General features: G+C 48.6%; 1 protein-coding gene across 1 annotated transcript; it reads right to left on the bottom strand.

Annotated features, from left to right (window-relative positions):
• Positions 1–987: 987 nt before the first annotated feature.
• Positions 988–21,968, bottom strand: ASPDH (aspartate dehydrogenase domain containing). The gene is made up of 7 exons (XM_082242714.1): positions 21,894–21,968; positions 21,177–21,321; positions 20,823–20,907; positions 17,333–17,482; positions 11,013–11,236; positions 10,291–10,448; positions 988–1,111 (listed from the first exon to the last, which is right to left on the bottom strand). Exons 1-7 carry the CDS (start codon positions 21,937–21,939, stop codon positions 1,074–1,076), a joined length of 846 nt encoding a protein of 281 aa, XP_082098840.1. The 5' UTR covers positions 21,940–21,968; the 3' UTR covers positions 988–1,073.
• Positions 21,969–21,978: the final 10 nt, after the last annotated feature.

Genomic DNA, 21,978 nt, shown 5'->3' with positions numbered 1-21,978 from the left:
CATGACCTTCCCATACATGACCTTCCCATACATGACCTTCCCATAATACATGACCTTCCCATAATACATGACCTTCCCATACATGACCTTCCTATGCATGGCCTCATACATGACCTTCCTATGCATGGCCTCATACATGACCTTCCTATGCATGGCCTCATACATGACCTAACTATGTAACTTTTTTTTTTTGTTTTTTTTTTTTGGTTGAGCCAGATGGACTTGTGTCTTTTTTTCATCCTAATTATGTATGACCTTCCCATACATGACCTTCCCATACATGACCTTCCCATACATGACCTTCCCATACATGACCTTCCCATACATGACCTTCCCATAATACATGACCTTCCCATACATGACCTTCCCATACATGACCTTCCCATACATGACCTTCCCATACATGACCTTCCCATACATGACCTTCCCATACATGACCTTCTCATACATGACCTTCTCACATATATATATATATTTTTTTGCATTCAATTTTTATTGAAAATTTTCAAAAATACAACTCGTCAGAGCATTACAGTAAAACAACAAAACAAAGAGGCAATTAACTCTTAAAGTGGTATAACAAGAAGATATTGGGATGTAGAATAATAAAGGTACAAAGAATTCAACGAGTGATGCTGAAGCATAAAATGGAGGGGGGGGGGGGGGAGAGAAAAGAGACTAAATAAATAACAATCAAACTCCTATATAACCTTCCCATACATGACCTTCCCATACATGACCTTCCCATACATGACCTTCCCATACATGACCTTCCCATAATACATGACCTTCCCATACATGACCTTCCCATACATGACCTTCCCATACATGACCTTCCCATACATGACCTTATGACATGTATAACCTTGCCATATGTGACCTTCTCATAATACATGACCTTATGACATACATGGTAGAGAGGCCAGGGTTGGCCATGTGCAGGTTCAGTGTAATGTATTGTGACACTTTCCCATCATCCTCTCCTCCTCGGTGTCACCATGGGGCAGATTTGTGTTTTTTTGGTAACGGGTTCCTTTTTGCAGCAGTGTTGGAAAATGAGGTTGTGTCCATTCTCAGCACAGATAGACCCGTCCTCCGTGACCTGTACATCCTGTGGAATATAGAGAGATATAAATCCAATAAATCATTTCTTATTATACATTCCCACATATACAGCTATGGGAAAGTCTTTTCTGTACATTTTCATCCATGGGCTTCTGTCAGCCAATAGGAAGCCAGGATTTGCCTTCAGATTCCACACAGACACGACAGATGCAGCTTCCCATCAGTACCATACTTAGTCCTGATACATAAGTCCAGCGTGGTCATCTCCAGAACTCTCAGCATTCATAGTCCCACTACGAGGCCAGTGCCCCCAGCAGGTAAGTATCAGACCATCGAATCTCCAGGCTGTATGCAGGCCTCCTCTTCATACCCCCTCCTGACCCTTACCCAGGCTGATTCTACAGTTACCCCCTCCTGACCCTTCCCCAGGCTGATTCTACAGTTACCCCCCTCCTGACCCTTCCCCAGGCCGATTCTACAGTTACCCCCCTCCTGACTCTGCCCCAGGCTGACCCTACAATTACCCCTTCCTAACCCTGCCCCAGGCTGATTCTACAGTTACCCCCCTCCTGACCCTGCCCCAGGCTGATTTTACAATTGCCCCCTCCTGACCCTACCCCAGGCTGACCCTACAATTACCCCCTCCTGACCCTGCCCCAGGCTGACCCTACAGTTACCCCCTCCTGACCCTGCCCCAGGCTGACCCTACAGTTACCCCCTCCTGACCCTGCCCCAGGCTGACCCTACAGTTACCCCCTCCTGACCCTGCCCCAGGCTGATTCTACAGTTACCCCCTCCTGACCCTGCCCCAGGCTGACCCTACAGTTACCCCCTCCTGACCCTGCCCCAGGCTGATTCTACAGTTACCCCCTCCTGACCCTGCCCCAGGCTGACCCTACAGTTACCCCCTCCTGACCCTGCCCCAGGCTGATTCTACAGTTACCCCCCTCCTGACTCTGCCCCAGGCTGACCCTACAATTACCCCTTCCTAACCCTGCCCCAGGCTGATTCTACAGTTACCCCCCTCCTGACCCTGCCCCAGGCTGATTTTACAATTGCCCCCTCCTGACCCTACCCCAGGCTGACCCTACAATTACCCCCTCCTGACCCTGCCCCAGGCTGACCCTACAGTTACCCCCTCCTGACCCTGCCCCAGGCTGACCCTACAGTTACCCCCTCCTGACCCTGCCCCAGGCTGACCCTACAGTTACCCCCTCCTGCCCCTGCCCCAGGCTGATTCTACAGTTACCCCCTCCTGACCCTGCCCCAGGCTGACCCTACAGTTACCCCCTCCTGACCCTGCCCCAGGCTGATTCTACAGTTACCCCCTCCTGACCCTGCCCCAGGCTGACCCTACAGTTACCCCCTCCTGACCCTGCCCCAGGCTGATTCTACAGTTACCCCCTCCTGACCCTGCCCCAGGCTGATTCTACAGTTACCCCCTCCTGACCCTGCCCCAGGCTGATTCTACAGTTACCCCCCTCCTGACCCTGCCCCAGGCTGATTCTAAAATTGCCCCCTCCTGATCCTGCCCCAGGCTGACCCTACAGTTACACTCTCCTGACCCTGCCCCAGGCTGATTCTAAAATTGCCCCCTCCTGACCCTGCCCCAGGCTGACCCTACAATTACCCCCTCCTGACCCTACCCCAGGCTGACCCTACAATTACCCCCTCCTGACCCTGCCCCAGGCTGATTCTACAGTTACCCCCTCCTGACCCTGTCCCAGGCTGATTCTACAGTTACCCCCTCCTGACCCTGCCCCAGGCTGCTTCTACAGTTACCCCCTCCTGCCCCTGCCCCAGGCTGCTTCTAAAATTGCCCCCTCCTGACCCTGCCCCAGGCTGCTTCTACAGTTACCCCCTCCTGACCCTGCCCCAGGCTGCTTCTAAAATTGCCCCCTCCTGACCCTGCCCCAGGCTGCTTCTACAGTTACCCCCTCCTGACCCTGCCCCAGGCTGACCCTACAATTACCCCCTCCTGCCCCTGCCCCAGGCTGACCCTACAATTAACCAAAAGAAAACAGGCCTGGATTACAGTTGGCTTTCTAATTCACCCTAAAGGTTTGCAGTAGGGTTGAGGTCAGGGCTTAGGAGCTCTTCCACACCAAACTGGTCAAACCATGTCTTTATGGATCTGGCTCCACTCTTCTGGAAAGGTTTCCCACAAATTGTGCTCATTTGTGAGGTCAGGTACTGATGTTGGATGAGAAGACCTGGCTCACCATCTGCGTTCCAATTCATCCCAAAGGTGTTCTTAGGGGTTGAGGTCAGGACTCTGTGCAGGCCAGTCAAGTTCCTCCACCATAAAATGAATCATCCATGAATTTATGGATCTTGCTTTGTGCACTGATGCAAAGTCATGTTGGAACAGGAAGGGGGCCACCCCCAAACTCCTCCCACAAAGTTGGGAACATAAAATTGGCCAAAATGTATTGATACCTTAAGAGTTCCCTTCACTGTAACTAAGGGGCCAAGCCCAACCCCTGAAAAACAACCCAAAACCATAACCCCCCCCCCCCCCTCCACCAAATCATTTGGACCCGTGCACAAAGCAAGGTCCATACTCTATATTGATTTTAACCCAATGCAGAGACATTTGAGATCCTACCTGAAAAGTGTGATTGCTCTTCTTTTGATGCCAATGTTGTGATTGACCCGACGAAGAATTGGTGAATGGATTCCATGAAATTCATGGAGACCGACATTGTGAACGTGTCTCATGCGTTGTGAACGTGTCTCATGCATTGTGAACGTGTCTCATACATTGTGAACGTGTCTCATGCATTGTGAACGTGTCTCATACATTGTGAACGTGTCTCATGCATTGTGAACGTGTCTCATGCATTGTGAACGTGTCTCATACATTGTGAACGTGTCTCATACATTGTGAACGTGTCTCATGCATTGTGAACGTGTCTCATACATTGTGAACGTGTCTCATGCGTTGTGAATGTGTCTCATACATTGTGAACGTGTCTCATACATTGTGAACGTGTCTCATGCATTGTGAACGTGTCTCATGCGTTGTGAACGTGTCTCATACATTGTGAACGTGTCTCATACATTGTGAACGTGTCTCATGCATTGTGAACGTGTCTCATACATTGTGAACGTGTCTCATACATTGTGAACGTGTCTCATGCATTGTGAACGTGTCTCATACATTGTGAACGTGTCTCATACATTGTGAACGTGTCTCATACATTGTGAACGTGTCTCATACATTGTGAACGTGTCTCATGCATTGTGAACGTGTCTCATGCATTGTGAACGTGTCTCATACATTGTGAACGTGTCTCATGCGTTGTGAACGTGTCTCATACATTGTGAACGTGTCTCATGCATTGTGAACGTGTCTCATGCGTTGTGAACGTGTCTCATACATTGTGAACGTGTCTCATGCGTTGTGAACGTGTCTCATGCATTGTGAACGTGTCTCATACATTGTGAACGTGTCTCATACATTGTGAACGTGTCTCATGCATTGTGAACGTGTCTCATGCGTTGTGAACGTGTCTCATACATTGTGAACGTGTCTCATGCGTTGTGAACGTGTCTCATGCATTGTGAACGTGTCTCATACATTGTGAACGTGTCTCATGCATTGTGAACGTGTCTCATACATTGTGAACGTGTCTCATGCGTTGTGAACGTGTCTCATGCATTGTGAACGTGTCTCATACATTGTGAACGTGTCTCATACATTGTGAACATGTCTCATGCATTGTGAACGTGTCTCATACATTGTGAACGTGTCTCATGCATTGTGAACGTGTCTCATACATTGTGAACGTGTCTCATGCATTGTGAACGTGTCTCATGCATTGTGAACGTGTCTCATACATTGTGAACGTGTCTCATGCGTTGTGAACGTGTCTCATACATTGTGAACGTGTCTCATGCGTTGTGAACGTGTCTCATGCGTTGTGAACGTGTCTCATACATTGTGAACGTGTCTCATGCGTTGTGAACGTGTCTCATGCGTTGTGAACGTGTCTCATACATTGTGAACGTGTCTCATGCGTTGTGAACGTGTCTCATGCGTTGTGAACGTGTCTCATGCATTGTGAACGTGTCTCATACATTGTGAACGTGTCTCATGCATTGTGAACGTGTCTCATGCATTGTGAACGTGTCTCATACATTGTGAACGTGTCTCATGCGTTGTGAACGTGTCTCATACATTGTGAACGTGTCTCATGCATTGTGAACGTGTCTCATGCGTTGTGAACGTGTCTCATGCATTGTGAACGTGTCTCATACATTGTGAACGTGTCTCATGCGTTGTGAACGTGTCTCATGCATTGTGAACGTGTCTCATACATTGTGAACGTGTCTCATGCATTGTGAACGTGTCTCATGCGTTGTGAACGTGTCTCATGCATTGTGAACGTGTCTCATACATTGTGAACGTGTCTCATGCATTGTGAACGTGTCTCATGCATTGTGAACGTGTCTCATGCGTTGTGAACGTGTCTCATGCATTGTGAACGTGTCTCATACATTGTGAACGTGTCTCATGCATTGTGAACGTGTCTCATGCATTGTGAACGTGTCTCATACATTGTGAACGTGTCTCATGCATTGTGAACGTGTCTCATGCGTTGTGAACGTGTCTCATACATTGTGAACGTGTCTCATGCATTGTGAACGTGTCTCATGCATTGTGAACGTGTCTCATGCGTTGTGAACGTGTCTCATGCATTGTGAACGTGTCTCATACATTGTGAACGTGTCTCATGCATTGTGAACGTGTCTCATGCATTGTGAACGTGTCTCATACATTGTGAACGTGTCTCATGCATTGTGAACGTGTCTCATACATTGTGAACGTGTCTCATGCGTTGTGAACGTGTCTCATGCATTGTGAACGTGTCTCATGCATTGTGAACGTGTCTCATGCATTGTGAACGTGTCTCATGCGTTGTGAACGTGTCTCATACATTGTGAACGTGTCTCATGCATTGTGAACGTGTCTCATGCATTGTGAACGTGTCTCATGCGTTGTGAACGTGTCTCATGCATTGTGAACGTGTCTCATACATTGTGAACGTGTCTCATGCGTTGTGAACGTGTCTCATGCATTGTGAACGTGTCTCATGCATTGTGAACGTGTCTCATACATTGTGAACGTGTCTCATGCATTGTGAACGTGTCTCATACATTGTGAACGTGTCTCATGCATTGTGAACGTGTCTCATGCATTGTGAACGTGTCTCATACATTGTGAACGTGTCTCATGCATTGTGAACATGTCTCATGCATTGTGAACGTGTCTCATACATTGTGAACGTGTCTCATGCGTTGTGAACGTGTCTCATACATTGTGAACGTGTCTCATACATTTTGAACGTGTCTCATACATTGTGAACGTGTCTCATGCATTGTGAACGTGTCTCATGCATTGTGAACGTGTCTCATACATTGTGAACGTGTCTCATGCGTTGTGAACGTGTCTCATACATTGTGAACGTGTCTCATGCGTTGTGAACGTGTCTCATGCGTTGTGAACGTGTCTCATACATTGTGAACGTGTCTCATGCGTTGTGAACGTGTCTCATGCGTTGTGAACGTGTCTCATACATTGTGAACGTGTCTCATGCGTTGTGAACGTGTCTCATGCGTTGTGAACGTGTCTCATGCATTGTGAACGTGTCTCATACATTGTGAACGTGTCTCATGCATTGTGAACGTGTCTCATGCATTGTGAACGTGTCTCATACATTGTGAACGTGTCTCATGCGTTGTGAACGTGTCTCATACATTGTGAACGTGTCTCATGCGTTGTGAACGTGTCTCATGCGTTGTGAACGTGTCTCATGCATTGTGAACGTGTCTCATACATTGTGAACGTGTCTCATGCGTTGTGAACGTGTCTCATGCATTGTGAACGTGTCTCATGCGTTGTGAACGTGTCTCATGCGTTGTGAACGTGTCTCATGCATTGTGAACGTGTCTCATACATTGTGAACGTGTCTCATGCGTTGTGAACGTGTCTCATGCATTGTGAACGTGTCTCATGCGTTGTGAACGTGTCTCATGCATTGTGAACGTGTCTCATGCGTTGTGAACGTGTCTCATGCATTGTGAACGTGTCTCATACATTGTGAACGTGTCTCATGCATTGTGAACGTGTCTCATACATTGTGAACGTGTCTCATACATTGTGAACGTGTCTCATGCATTGTGAACGTGTCTCATGCGTTGTGAACGTGTCTCATGCATTGTGAACGTGTCTCATACATTGTGAACGTGTCTCATGCATTGTGAACGTGTCTCATACATTGTGAACGTGTCTCATACATTGTGAACGTGTCTCATACATTGTGAACGTGTCTCATGCATTGTGAACGTGTCTCATGCGTTGTGAACGTGTCTCATGCATTGTGAACGTGTCTCATACATTGTGAACGTGTCTCATGCATTGTGAACGTGTCTCATACATTGTGAACGTGTCTCATGCATTGTGAACGTGTCTCATACATTGTGAACGTGTTTAATGCATTGTGAACGTGTCTCATGCATTGTGAACGTGTCTCATGCATTGTGAACGTGTCTCATGCATTGTGAACGTGTCTCATGCATTGTGAACGTGTCTCATACATTGTGAACGTGTCTCATGCGTTGTGAACGTGTCTCATGCATTGTGAACGTGTCTCATACATTGTGAACGTGTCTCATGCATTGTGAACGTGTCTCATGCATTGTGAACGTGTCTCATACATTGTGAACGTGTCTCATGCATTGTGAACGTGTCTCATACATTGTGAACGTGTCTCATGCGTTGTGAACGTGTCTCATGCATTGTGAACGTGTCTCATACATTGTGAACGTGTCTCATACATTGTGAACGTGTCTCATGCATTGTGAACGTGTCTCATACATTGTGAACGTGTCTCATACATTGTGAACGTGTCTCATGCATTGTGAACGTGTCTCATACATTGTGAACGTGTCTCATACATTGTGAACGTGTCTCATGCGTTGTGAACGTGTCTCATGCATTGTGAACGTGTCTCATACATTGTGAACGTGTCTCATACATTGTGAACGTGTCTCATGCATTGTGAACGTGTCTCATGCATTGTGAACGTATCTCATGCGTGTTGTAAAAGTGGCGCATAGTGCAGAAAACTCGCATAGCGGTCCAGGACTTGTATTTGAATTTGGTGCGCATTGCTCCACTTTCAGAACACGTGAGACACTTTCACAAATCCTTTCCCTGAACCCCAGAAGACCGATGGTCCTTATTAGGGTTAGGGTTAGGTCCTTATGACAGATGGTCCTTATTAGGGTTAGGTCCTTATGACAGATGGTCCTTATTAGGGTTAGGGTTAGGTCCTTATGACAGATGGTCCTTATTAGGGTTAGGTCCTTATTACAGATGGTCTTTATTAGGGTTAGGGTTAGGTCCTTATGACAGATGGTCCTTATTAGGGTTAGGGTTAGGTCCTTATGACAGATGGTCCTTATTAGGGTTAGGTCCTTATGACAGATGGTCTTTATTAGGGTTAGGGTTAGGTCCTTATGACAGATGGTCTTTATTAGGGTTAGGTCCTTATGACAGATGGTCCTTATTAGGGTTAGGTCCTTATGACAGATGGTCCTTATTAGGGTTAGGTCCTTATGACAGATGGTCTTTATTAGGGTTAGGTCCTTATGACAGATGGTCCTTATTAGGGTTAGGTCCTTATGACAGATGGTCTTTATTAGGGTTAGGTCCTTATGACAGATGGTCCTTATTAGGGTTAGGTCCTTATGACAGATGGTCTTTATTAGGGTTAGGTCCTTATGACAGATGGTCCTTATTAGGGTTAGGTCCTTATTACAGATGGTCCTTATTAGGGTTAGGTCCTTATGACAGATGGTCCTTATTAGGGTTAGGGTTAGGTCCTTATGACAGATGGTCCTTATTAGGGTTAGGTCCTTATGACAGATGGTCTTTATTAGGGTTAGGTCCTTATGACAGATGGTCTTTATTAGGGTTAGGTCCTTATGACAGATGGTCCTTATTAGGGTTAGGTCCTTATGACAGATGGTCCTTATTAGGGTTAGGTCCTTATGACAGATGGTCTTTATTAGGTTTAGGTCCTTATGACAGATGGTCCTTATTAGGGTTAGGTCCTTATGACAGATGGTCCTTATTAGGGTTAGGGTTAGGTCCTTATTACAGATGGTCTTTATTAGGGTTAGGGTTAGGTCCTTATGACAGATGGTCCTTATTAGGGTTAGGGTTAGGTCCTTATGACAGATGGTCCTTATTAGGGTTAGGTCCTTATTACAGATGGTCTTTATTAGGGTTAGGGTTAGGTCCTTATGACAGATGGTCTTTATTAGGGTTAGGTCCTTATGACAGATGGTCCTTATTAGGGTTAGGTCCTTATTACAGATGGTCCTTATTAGGGTTAGGGTTAGGTCCTTATGACAGATGGTCCTTATTAGGGTTAGGTCCTTAAGACAGATGGTCCTTATTAGGGTTAGGGTTAGGTCCTTATGACAGATGGTCCTTATTAGGGTTAGGTCCTTATTACAGATGGTCTTTATTAGGGTTAGGGTTAGGTCCTTATGACAGATGGTCTTTATTAGGGTTAGGTCCTTATGACAGATGGTCCTTATTAGGGTTAGGTCCTTATGACAGATGGTCTTTATTAGGGTTAGGTCCTTATGACAGATGGTCCTTATTATGGTTAGGTCCTTATGACAGATGGTCCTTATTAGGGTTAGGTCCTTATGACAGATGGTCCTTATTAGGGTTAGGTCCTTATGACAGATGGTCCTTATTAGCTCCACATTTGTTTGATGTAAATTGGTGGGATTTATATTGAATTTGGTTTCTTGTTGTGCCGTAATATAGAAAAGGAGAAAATGCCAGAATTTGGTACACGAGTCGCTGATGTTGTGTGAATTTAGCGCAATACATGATGAAGAGCAATCACCGGGGCTCCACAGCTGTATTGGTTTCCCCCAATTGGTGTTCACCTACGCCAATAAAGAACCGCCATGATACCTCAGCAAGTCCTTGTGTGCCAGTCCAGCCCAGTGGTCTTCTACCTGGACCTTTTCTTATTACAATGTGGAGTGTTGCCTTAGGGTTACAATGGTGTTCAATTTCTAATGAATGGCACAGAAAACACGAAGCCATGTATATAGCGGCACTGTACAAGTTCCACCAACAATCCTCACTATTCATCTCATTCATTCTTATCTATAGTCATCATTGCTCACCCAGGAGGCTGCTCCAGAATGACAGGAAGGTGGCGCTGCCGGTCACATGGCCCACTTCTGCTGGGTTACATCTCTTCGTGGTAACGCTAAAAACTTGACCAGTTTCCGTGTTTCTTGTCCCAGTTACTTCTATGTCCACCATGTGCCAGTCAGGGATACTGCAACCAATCAGATACAATGAAATGTACAATGATGGAAAATGGCGGATTGTAATGGAAAAAGAACTCATGGGGGAGATTTACTAAACTACAGAGTGCAGAATCTGGTGCAGCTGTGCATAGGAGCCAATCAGATTCTAAATTCAACTTACTCAATAAAGCTTTGACAATAAATGCTGGAAGCTGATTGGCTACCATGCACAGCTGCACCAGATGCTGCACTCTCCAGTTTAAGTAACCCCCCCCCCCCCATTGTCTCAGTTTAAAGTGTAGCCCCAATGGGTACCACATCCTAGTTGTCGCTGCTTTCTATACTGGATCCATCCAGCCATGCCACTCAACCCCACCCAAGACCTTCTTTTACCAATAGAACCCTAGGAAGAGATAGAAGCTCAGATTTTCATTCCTGTCTCCCCAATGAAAAGATTTCCCTCCCAGGAAAGGAACCCGCCAGGGACCTGGCAGAGATTCCAACACTTCTCATCTCCAACCACAATGGAGAATTACATTGATCTAAATTCCCGTCTTCTTTTCCTGCTGGATGGTGTCAATGGAGCTCCTTACCTGGGATCAGCCACTAGTACGCCAATCACACGGTCAAATCCTAGCGTGTGGGCAGCCATGCATGCAGCGGCCATTGTGTTGACGTTATTTGGGGCCATGGGGCACAAACCACGCACTGGACCTTCATATAGAATCGTTCGACCATCAACCGCTCGATTCTTCTGTGCTAGCTCCCCATTCAGATGAAAACTACTTGGGTGTTTGGTCATGGTGATCCTTAGACCCTACAAGAAAGATAAACACCAGAGAATTGTCTACATTGTATGAACTAAGATGTCCTAGACTGTCCATCTCTGTCCTACACCCCTCTATTCCATTCACACTTATGTTCTTTGTTGTGGTGACCAATCAGTGAGCTCTGTGATCAACCAGTGAGCTCTGTGACCAATCATTGAGCTCTGTGATCAATCAGTGAGCTCTGTGACCAATCAGTGAGCTCTGTGATCAATCAGTGAGCTCTGTGACCAATCAGTGCGCTCTGTGATCAATCAATGAGCTCTGTGACCAATCAATGAGCTCTGTGATCAATCAGTGAGCTCTGTGACCAATCAGGGAGCTCTGTGATCAATCAATGATCTCTGTGACCAATCAGTGAGCTCTGTGACCAATCAGTGAGCTCTGTGACCAGTCAGTGATCTCTGTGACCAGTCAGAGAGCTCTGTGATCAATCAATGAGCTCTGTGATCAATCAATGAGCTCTGTGACCAATCAGTGAGCTCTGTGACCAGTCAGTGATCTCTGTGACCAATCAGGGAGCTCTGTGATCAATCAATGAGCTCTGTGACCAATCAGTGAGCTCTGTGACCAGTCAGTGATCTCTGTGACCAATCAGTGAGCTCTGTGATCAATCAGTGAGCTCTGTGACCAGTCAGAGAGCTCTGTGATCAATCAGTGAGCTTTGTGACCAATCAGTGCGCTCTGTGATCAATCAATGAGCTCTGTGACCAATCAATGAGCTCTGTGATCAATCAGTGAGCTCTGTGACCAATCAGGGAGCTCTGTGATCAATCAATGATCTCTGTGACCAATCAGTGAGCTCTGTGACCAATCAGTGAGCTCTGTGACCAGTCAGTGATCTCTGTGACCAGTCAGAGAGCTCTGTGATCAATCAATGAGCTCTGTGATCAATCAATGAGCTCTGTGACCAATCAGTGAGCTCTGTGACCAGTCAGTGATCTCTGTGACCAATCAGGGAGCTCTGTGATCAATCAATGAGCTCTGTGACCAATCAGTGAGCTCTGTGACCAGTTAGTGATCTCTGTGACCAATCAGTGAGCTCTGTGATCAATCAGTGAGCTCTGTGACCAGTCAGAGAGCTCTGTGATCAATCAGTGAGCTCTGTGACCAATCAGTGCGCTCTGTGATCAATCAATGAGCTCTGTGACCAATCAATGAGCTCTGTGATCAATCAGTGAGCTCTGTGACCAATCAGGGAGCTCTGTGATCAGTCAATGATCTCTGTGACCAATCAGTGAGCTCTGTGACCAATCAGTGAGCTCTGTGACCAGTCAGTGATCTCTGTGACCAGTCAGAGAGCTCTGTGATCAATCAATGAGCTCTGTGATCAATCAATGAGCTCTGTGACCAATCAGTGAGCTCTGTGACCAGTCAGTGATCTCTGTGACCAGTCAGAGAGCTCTGTGATCAATCAATGAGCTCTGTGATCAATCAATGAGCTCTTGACCAATCAGTGAGCTCTGTGACCAGTCAGTGATCTCTGTGACCAATCAGTGAGCTCTGTGATCAATCAGTGAGCTCTGTGACCAGTCAGAGAGCTCTGTGATCAATCAGTGAGCTCTGTGACCAATCAGTGCGCTCTGTGATCAATCAATGAGCTCTGTGACCAATCAGTGAGCTCTGTGACCAGTCAGTGATCTCTGTGACCAATCAGTGAGCTCTGTGATCAATCAGTGAGCTCTGTGACCAGTCAGAGAGCTCTGTGATCAATCAGTGAGCTTTGTGACCAATCAGTGCGCTCTGTGATCAATCAATGAGCTCTGTGACCAATCAATGAGCTCTGTGATCAATCAGTGAGCTCTGTGACCAATCAGGGAGCTCTGTGATCAATCAATGATCTCTGTGACCAATCAGTGAGCTCTGTGACCAATCAGTGAGCTCTGTGACCAGTCAGTGATCTCTGTGACCAGTCAGAGAGCTCTGTGATCAATCAATGAGCTCTGTGATCAATCAATGAGCTCTGTGACCAATCAGTGAGCTCTGTGACCAGTCAGTGATCTCTGTGACCAATCAGGGAGCTCTGTGATCAATCAATGAGCTCTGTGACCAATCAGTGAGCTCTGTGACCAGTCAGTGATCTCTGTGACCAATCAGTGAGCTCTGTGATCAATCAGTGAGCTCTGTGACCAGTCAGAGAGCTCTGTGATCAATCAGTGAGCTCTGTGACCAATCAGTGCGCTCTGTGATCAATCAATGAGCTCTGTGACCAATCAATGAGCTCTGTGATCAATCAGTGAGCTCTGTGACCAATCAGGGAGCTCTGTGATCAGTCAATGATCTCTGTGACCAATCAGTGAGCTCTGTGACCAATCAGTGAGCTCTGTGACCAGTCAGTGATCTCTGTGACCAGTCAGAGAGCTCTGTGATCAATCAATGAGCTCTGTGATCAATCAATGAGCTCTGTGACCAATCAGTGAGCTCTGTGACCAGTCAGTGATCTCTGTGACCAGTCAGAGAGCTCTGTGATCAATCAATGAGCTCTGTGATCAATCAATGAGCTCTTGACCAATCAGTGAGCTCTGTGACCAGTCAGTGATCTCTGTGACCAATCAGTGAGCTCTGTGATCAATCAGTGAGCTCTGTGACCAGTCAGAGAGCTCTGTGATCAATCAGTGAGCTCTGTGACCAATCAGTGCGCTCTGTGATCAATCAATGAGCTCTGTGACCAATCAATGAGCTCTGTGATCAATCAGTGAGCTCTGTGACCAATCAGGGAGCTCTGTGATCAATCAATGATCTCTGTGACCAATCAGTGAGCTCTGTGACCAATCAGTGAGCTCTGTGACCAGTCAGTGAGCTCTGTGACCAATCAGTGCGCTCTGTGATCAATCAATGAGCTCTGTGACCAATCAATGAGCTCTGTGATCAATCAGTGAGCTCTGTGACCAATCAGGGAGCTCTGTGATCAATCAGTGAGCTCTGTGACCAATCAGTGAGCTCTGTGACCAATCAGTGAGCTCTGTGATCAATCAGTGAGCTCTGTGACCAATCATTGAGCTCTGTGATCAATCAGTGAGCTCTGTGACCAATCAGTGAGCTCTGTGATCAATCAGTGAGCTCTGTGACCAATCAGTGCGCTCTGTGATCAATCAATGAGCTCTGTGACCAATCAATGAGCTCTGTGATCAATCAGTGAGCTCTGTGACCAATCAGGGAGCTCTGTGATCAATCAATGATCTCTGTGACCAATCAGTGAGCTCTGTGACCAATCAGTGAGCTCTGTGACCAGTCAGTGATCTCTGTGACCAGTCAGAGAGCTCTGTGATCAATCAATGAGCTCTGTGATCAATCAATGAGCTCTGTGACCAATCAGTGAGCTCTGTGACCAGTCAGTGATCTCTGTGACCAATCAGGGAGCTCTGTGATCAATCAATGAGCTCTGTGACCAATCAGTGAGCTCTGTGACCAGTCAGTGATCTCTGTGACCAATCAGTGAGCTCTGTGATCAATCAGTGAGCTCTGTGACCAGTCAGAGAGCTCTGTGATCAATCAGTGAGCTTTGTGACCAATCAGTGCGCTCTGTGATCAATCAATGAGCTCTGTGACCAATCAATGAGCTCTGTGATCAATCAGTGAGCTCTGTGACCAATCAGGGAGCTCTGTGATCAATCAATGATCTCTGTGACCAATCAGTGAGCTCTGTGACCAATCAGTGAGCTCTGTGACCAGTCAGTGATCTCTGTGACCAGTCAGAGAGCTCTGTGATCAATCAATGAGCTCTGTGATCAATCAATGAGCTCTGTGACCAATCAGTGAGCTCTGTGACCAGTCAGTGATCTCTGTGACCAATCAGGGAGCTCTGTGATCAATCAATGAGCTCTGTGACCAATCAGTGAGCTCTGTGACCAGTCAGTGATCTCTGTGACCAATCAGTGAGCTCTGTGATCAATCAGTGAGCTCTGTGACCAGTCAGAGAGCTCTGTGATCAATCAGTGAGCTCTGTGACCAATCAGTGCGCTCTGTGATCAATCAATGAGCTCTGTGACCAATCAATGAGCTCTGTGATCAATCAGTGAGCTCTGTGACCAATCAGGGAGCTCTGTGATCAGTCAATGATCTCTGTGACCAATCAGTGAGCTCTGTGACCAATCAGTGAGCTCTGTGACCAGTCAGTGATCTCTGTGACCAGTCAGAGAGCTCTGTGATCAATCAATGAGCTCTGTGATCAATCAATGAGCTCTGTGACCAATCAGTGAGCTCTGTGACCAGTCAGTGATCTCTGTGACCAGTCAGAGAGCTCTGTGATCAATCAATGAGCTCTGTGATCAATCAATGAGCTCTTGACCAATCAGTGAGCTCTGTGACCAGTCAGTGATCTCTGTGACCAATCAGTGAGCTCTGTGATCAATCAGTGAGCTCTGTGACCAGTCAGAGAGCTCTGTGATCAATCAGTGAGCTCTGTGACCAATCAGTGCGCTCTGTGATCAATCAATGAGCTCTGTGACCAATCAATGAGCTCTGTGATCAATCAGTGAGCTCTGTGACCAATCAGGGAGCTCTGTGATCAATCAATGATCTCTGTGACCAATCAGTGAGCTCTGTGACCAATCAGTGAGCTCTGTGACCAGTCAGAGAGCTCTGTGATCAATCAATGAGCTCTGTGATCAATCAATGAGCTCTGTGACCAGTCAGTGATCTCTGTGACCAATCAGTGAGCTCTGTGATCAATCAGTGAGCTCTGTGACCAATCAGTGAGCTCTGTGACCAATCAAGGAGCTCTGTGACCAATCAGTGAGCTCTGTGACCAATCAGTGAGCTCTGTGACCAATCAGTGAGCTCTGTGACCAATCAGTGAGCTCTGTGATCAATCAGTGAGCTCTGTGACCAATCAGTGAGCTCTGTGATCAATCAGTGAGCTCTGTGACCAATTACATGATTAAAAATGTGTAATAAAAAGATTTGGGGACTTTTCCGTTGTTTTTGACCCTAGGGTGAGACTTTGGACAGAAGGGGGGAAGGACTGGAATCCCTGTCAGACTCCTTCTCTTCCTGTCTGGTTGTCCTAAGGACAGGAAGTGGAGGAAATCTTTCTTAAGCTGCATTCATACTGTAGAGTTTCATGAAGGTGTGAAATCGCAGTGTCTGTAACACATTCCACCATAGGGAGGTCCATTTATTTTAATGGGCTGCCTTACATGCGGCAAAGTAGCTCATTGGCCTTTAAGCATTCTCGCACTTTTGAAACCATTTTTTCGTGTTTGTTTTTCGGTTTTTCATGTAAAAACGCATTTCTGAGTTCCCACGTTTGGGATGCCATTAACAATGAATGGCCCTGCAAGCCTGACATGGGGTTTTTTGATGTGTAAAATGGCAGTCATGAAATGCTAAGGTGTCAATTTTTTCCAACAGGCAGAAGGGAAAATGGTTTTAGAATGAAGCCCGGGTGTGCTAGAACCTCTGTCAGCCTATTATTAATATTGGCTTTCCTGGAGTAGATTTCACTTTTTGTCTGTTTGTCCTGTGACAGGAAGTGAGAGGAAATCTCTCTAACGGGCCTGGAGAGCAGTAAACCCTGACAGGGGTTCTAACCCTCTCCCATTGTGTGTTTATTACATGGATGACAATAGTCTTCTTCTAATGTCCTTGGTGCCATTATTGTAGGATTAGTGCTGACGCCGCCCGCCCGCTCTGGTGACGGTTGCATTAGATAGCTCAGTCCTTTGGCGACCCAACGTACCACAATCCACCAATGGGTACGTATGCAGGACTGTGGCAGCGCTTGTGCTTTAGAAGCAATGTGCTGCCACAGGCGGGTGCTGAAAACACGAATCAAAGAAAATGACGCCACGCCATACTAACGAGTGTGAAGGGGTCCAAAAAAAAAGGAATACAGAAATAAAAACTGAAAAAACACAAAGAACACAAAGCCGACATTTACCAAATATCCTTCCTGCTTTATAAATGAGTCCCTAAAACCACCCAAAATGCCCTCATTCCTCCCTCCACATTGACAGGCAACATATTGCAGATAAACGAACAAATTTGGTGGAAATGAGACCATGCCTATTAATGGACCCCCGGGAGGGTTCAGGACCTTCATATCATGGAATACATCGAACATTCGGAGTTCACACATTTCTCACTTTAAGAGTCCCGCGATCCGCCATTCTCTGGATATCTACTCCTCCCCATAATGCACCACTGGGAACGTACAATGTGTGGCCAGAGGTCGTCGCTGTCTCCCTGAGTCTGCGCTCAATGTTGGGATCTGACAATACGGTGGGGGATCCAATCTAGACAGATACAGGAAGCTCATTAAACTATGGTGAACAGCATTGTCTTCTGTATACTCTATATATATATATATATACTGTATATACTATGTGCACTCATAGACCTCCACATGTCCTCAAACATGAGGAAGGGAGGGGGGTGGTGAGGAAGGGAGGGGGATGGTGAGGAAGGGAGGGGATGGTGAGAAAGGGAGGGGGATGGTGAGGAAGGGAGGGGGGTGGTGAGGAAGGGAGGGGGATGGTGAGAAAGGGAGGGGGGTGGTGAGGAAGGGAGGGGGATGGTGAGGAAGGGAGGGGGGTGGTGAGGAAGGGAGGGGGATGGTGAGAAAGGGAGGGGGGTGGTGAGGAAGGGTGGGGGATGGTGAGGAAGGGAGGGGATGGTGAGAAAGGGAGGGGGGTGGTGAGGAAGGGAAGGGGATGGTGAGGAAGGGTGGGGGATGGTGAGGAAGGGAGGGGATGGTGAGAAAGGGAGGGGGGTGGTGAGGAAGGGAGGGGGATGGTGAGGAAGGGAGGGGGATGGTGAGGAAGGGTGGGGGATGGTGAGGAAGGGAGGGGATGGTGAGAAAGGGAGGGGGGTGGTGAGGAAGGGAGGGGGATGGTGAGGAAGGGAGGGGGATGGTGAGGAAGGGAGGGGGATGGTGAGGAAGGGAGGGGATGGTGAGAAAGGGAGGGGGTGGTGAGGAAGGGAGGGGGATGGTGAGGAAGGGAGGGGGATGGTGAGGAAGGGAGGGGGATGGTGAGGAAGGGAGGGGGATAGTGAGAAAGGGAGGGGGATGGTGAGGAAGGGAGGGGGGTGGTGAGAAAGGGAGGGGTGGTGAGAAAGGGAGGGGGGTGGTGAGAAAGGGAGGGGGGTGGTGAGGAAGGGAGGGGGATGGTGAGAAAGGGAGGGGGTGGTGAGGAAGAGAGGGGGGTGGTGAGGAAGGGAGGGGATGGTGAGAAAGGGAGGGGGGTGGTGAGAAAGGGAGGGGGTGGTGAGAAAGGGAGGGGGGTGGTGAGGAAGGGTGGGGGTGGTGAGGAAGGGAGGGGGGTGGTGAGGAAGGGAGGGGGATGGTGAGAAAGGGAGGGGGTGGTGAGAAAGGGAGGTGGGTGGTGAGGAAGGGAGGGGGGTGGTGAGAAAGGGAGGGGGATGGTGAGGAAGGGAGGGGGATGGTGAGGAAGGGAGGGGGTTGGTGAGGAAGGGTGGGGGTGGTGAGGAAGGGAGGGGGGTGGTGAGGAAGGGTGGGGGTGGTGAGGAAGGGAGGGGGGTGGTGAGGAAGAGAGGGGGGTGGTGAGGAAGGGTGGGGGTGGTGAGGAAGGGAGGGGGGTGGTGAGGAAGAGAGGGGGGTGGTGAGAAAGGGAGGGGGGTGGTGAGGAAGGGTGGGGGTGGTGAGGAAGGGAGGGGGGTGGTGAGGAAGGGTGGGGGTGGTGAGGAAGGGAGGGGGGTGGTGAGGAAGAGAGGGGGGTGGTGAGAAAGGGAGGGGGGTGTTGAGAAAGGGAGGGGAGTGGTGAGGAAGGGTGGGGATGGTGAGGAAGGGAGGGGGGTGGTGAGGAAGAGAGGGGGTGGTGAGAAAGGGAGGGGGGTGGTGAGAAAGGGAGGGGGGTGGTGAGGAAGGGTGGGGATGGTGAGGAAGGGAGGGGGGTGGTGAGGAAGAGAGGGGGGTGGTGAGAAAGGGAGGGAGTGGTGAGGAAGGGAGGGGTTGGTGAGGAAGGGAGGGGATGGTGAGGAAGGGAGAGGTTGGTGAGGAAGGGAGGGGTTGGTGAGGAAGGGAGGGGATGGTGAGGATGGTGAGGAAGGGAGGGGGATGGTGAGGAAGGGAGGGGTTGGTGAGGAAGGGAGAGGATGGTGAGGAAGGGAGGGGGATGGTGAGGAAGGGAGGGGTTGGTGAGGAAGGGAGGGGTTGGTGAGGAAGGGAGAGGTTGGTGAGGAAGGGAGGGGGATGGTGAGGAAGGGAGGGGTTGGTGAGGAAGGGAGGGGGTTGGTGAGGAAGGGGGGGGGGTTGGTGAGGAAGGGAGGGGTTGGTGAGGAAGGGAGGGGTTGGTGAGGAAGGGAGGGGGATGGTGAGGAAGGGAGGGGTTGGTGAGGAAGGGAGGGGATGGTGAGGAAGGGAGGGGATGGTGAGGAAGGGAGAGGTTGGTGAGGAAGGGAGGGGGATGGTGAGGAAGGGAGAGGTTGGTGAGGAAGGGAGGGGTTGGTGAGGAAGGGAGAGGTTGGTGAGGAAGGGAGGGGGATGGTGAGGAAGGGAGGGGTTGGTGAGGAAGGGAGGGGTTGGTGAGGAAGGGAGGGGGTTGGTGAGGAAGGGGGGGGGGGGGGTTGGTGAGGAAGGGAGGGGGTTGGTGAGGAAGGGAGGGGTTGGTGAGGAAGGGAGGGGGATGGTGAGGAAGGGAGGGGTTGGTGAGGAAGGGAGGGGTTGGTGAGGAAGGGAAGGGGTTGGTGAGGAAGGGGGGGGGGTTGGTGAGGAAGGGAGGGGGTTGGTGAGGAAGGGAGGGGATGGTGAGGAAGGGTGGGGATGGTGAGGAAGGGAGGTTGGTGAGGAAGGGGGGGGTTGGTGAGGAAGGGAGGGGGATGGTGAGGAAGGGAGGGGGGTGGTGAGAAAGGGAGGGGGTGGTGAGAAAGGGAGGGGGGTGGTGAGGAAGGGTGGGGGTGGTGAGGAAGGGAGGGGGTGGTGAGGAAGAGAGGGGGATGGTGAGGAAGGGAGGGGTTGGTGAGGAAGGGAGGGGATGGTGAGGAAGGGTGGGGATGGTGAGGAAGGGAGGTTGGTGAGGAAGGGGGGGGTTGGTGAGGAAGGGAGGGGGATGGTGAGGAAGGGAGGGGGGTGGTGAGAAAGGGAGGGGGTGGTGAGAAAGGGAGGGGGGTGGTGAGGAAGGGTGGGGGTGGTGAGGAAGGGAGGGGGTGGTGAGGAAGAGAGGGGGATGGTGAGGAAGGGAGGGGTTGGTGAGGAAGGGAGGGGATGGTGAGGAAGGGTGGGGATGGTGAGGAAGGGAGGTTGGTGAGGAAGGGGGGGGTTGGTGAGGAAGGGAGGGGGATGGTGAGGAAGGGAGGGGGGTGGTGAGAAAGGGAGGGGGTGGTGAGAAAGGGAGGGGGGTGGTGAGGAAGGGTGGGGGTGGTGAGGAAGGGAGGGGGTGGTGAGGAAGAGAGGGGGATGGTGAGGAAGGGAGGGGTTGGTGAGGAAGGGAGGAAACTACAGCAAATAGATGTCCCCATTGTGGGAGGGGTAGAGACACTAACGTGTGGAAAGCTCTCCATTGGACTCATTAGGAGGGGACACTACTATTTGGAAGGTGGGGAGTGACCCAAACTGTCCACCTACAGAGACTTTTTATGAGGGGACATAAGGCGGACAATACAAGAAAAGTGCTTTACCATAACATTGGCTGCAGATAGAAAGCGTTCTCCGTAATCTCGGGTGATATCTGGATGAGCCACTTCCACAATCAGATCCGCCTGGCTGTAATCAGAATTTATTGATCTATTATAGATTCCACAGAGCTTTATATGGGAAATACCAGGAAATTGAATGATTATGTTCCCTGTTTTTGGCGTCATTCTTTTCATCTCTTGGAATTTTCCAGAATTTACACAAAGGATCAATATTCAAGTGGACACCCCCTGTGTGATGACATCACTGTAATCATCTGTCCTATTTATTGATCTCTATATATTATACTTCCTACAATTGTGTTATCTATTGATATAAAAACCTCCTCAGCATGTTACCGGGTCTGAAATTCAGAAAGTCGGTGGAGTTGTAGCTGAGGATCAATTAACCCATCCATCTTCTTCATCGTTCTGTTCCAGACGAAGGCCAACTCCAGACCAGACTTCTCTCCTTCTTCCAGAATCTTCTGGGCCAGGTAATGGCCTGTCAGTGAGAAGAGGACCTGTCACTTACTACAATGGAATGGTTTACATCAAAACATATTCATGTGTTAGAATGGCCCAGTCACAGCCCAGACCTAAATCACATTGAGAATCTGTGGCAAGACTTGAAAATTGCTGTTCACAGACGCTCTCCATCCAATCTGACAGAGCTTGAGATATTCTGCAAAGAAGAATGGGCAGAAATGTCCTCTCTAGATGTGCAAAGCTGGTAGAGACATCCCCAAAAAGACACTTGCAGCTGTAATTGCAGGGAAAGGCGGAGCTACAAAGTATTGACTCCGGGGGGTGAATACAAATGCAGCCACACTTTTCACAGATTTATTTGTATCATTTATCATTTTCCTTCCACTTCACAATTATGGCCACTTTGTGTCGGTCTATCACATAAAATCCCAATAAAATACATTTTTGGCTGTAACATGACAAAAAATGTGGGAAATACTTTTTATCAAGGCACTGTGTGTATATATATATATGTATGTGTGTGTGTGTGTGTGTATATATATATACATACAATCCTATATTAAAAACGTTACTGGAAATCAAACTTACCAACATGGCCAAAGCCAACGATCCCAATCCTCCTCTTGGCCTCCATAGATTTGGGTTCTCAGGGTTTGATAGCTGGAAATAAAGA

Source organism: Pelophylax lessonae, assembly GCF_965119305.1.
Source record: "Pelophylax lessonae genome assembly, chromosome: 13".
Lineage (NCBI taxonomy): Eukaryota > Metazoa > Chordata > Amphibia > Anura > Ranidae > Pelophylax > Pelophylax lessonae.
The sequence above is the reverse complement of the archived record's forward strand: the minus strand, read 5'-3'. Positions and strand labels throughout refer to the sequence as shown.

What these genes read in the sequence shown, in the direction of transcription:
- ASPDH (XM_082242714.1), bottom strand. Translation starts at nt 21,939, where the DNA reads ATGGAGGCCAAGAGGAGGATTGGGATCGTTGGCTTTGGCCATGTTG. An exon ending in CTTTCTGAATTTCAGACCCG is followed by an intron (nt 20,908 to 21,176) that starts GTAACATGCTGA and finishes TTCTGATTACAG; the next exon opens with CCAGGCGGATCTGATTGTGG. An exon ending in CGGATCGCGGGACTCTTAAA is followed by an intron (nt 11,237 to 17,332) that starts GTGAGAAATGTG and finishes TCTTTCTTGTAG; the next exon opens with GGTCTAAGGATCACCATGAC.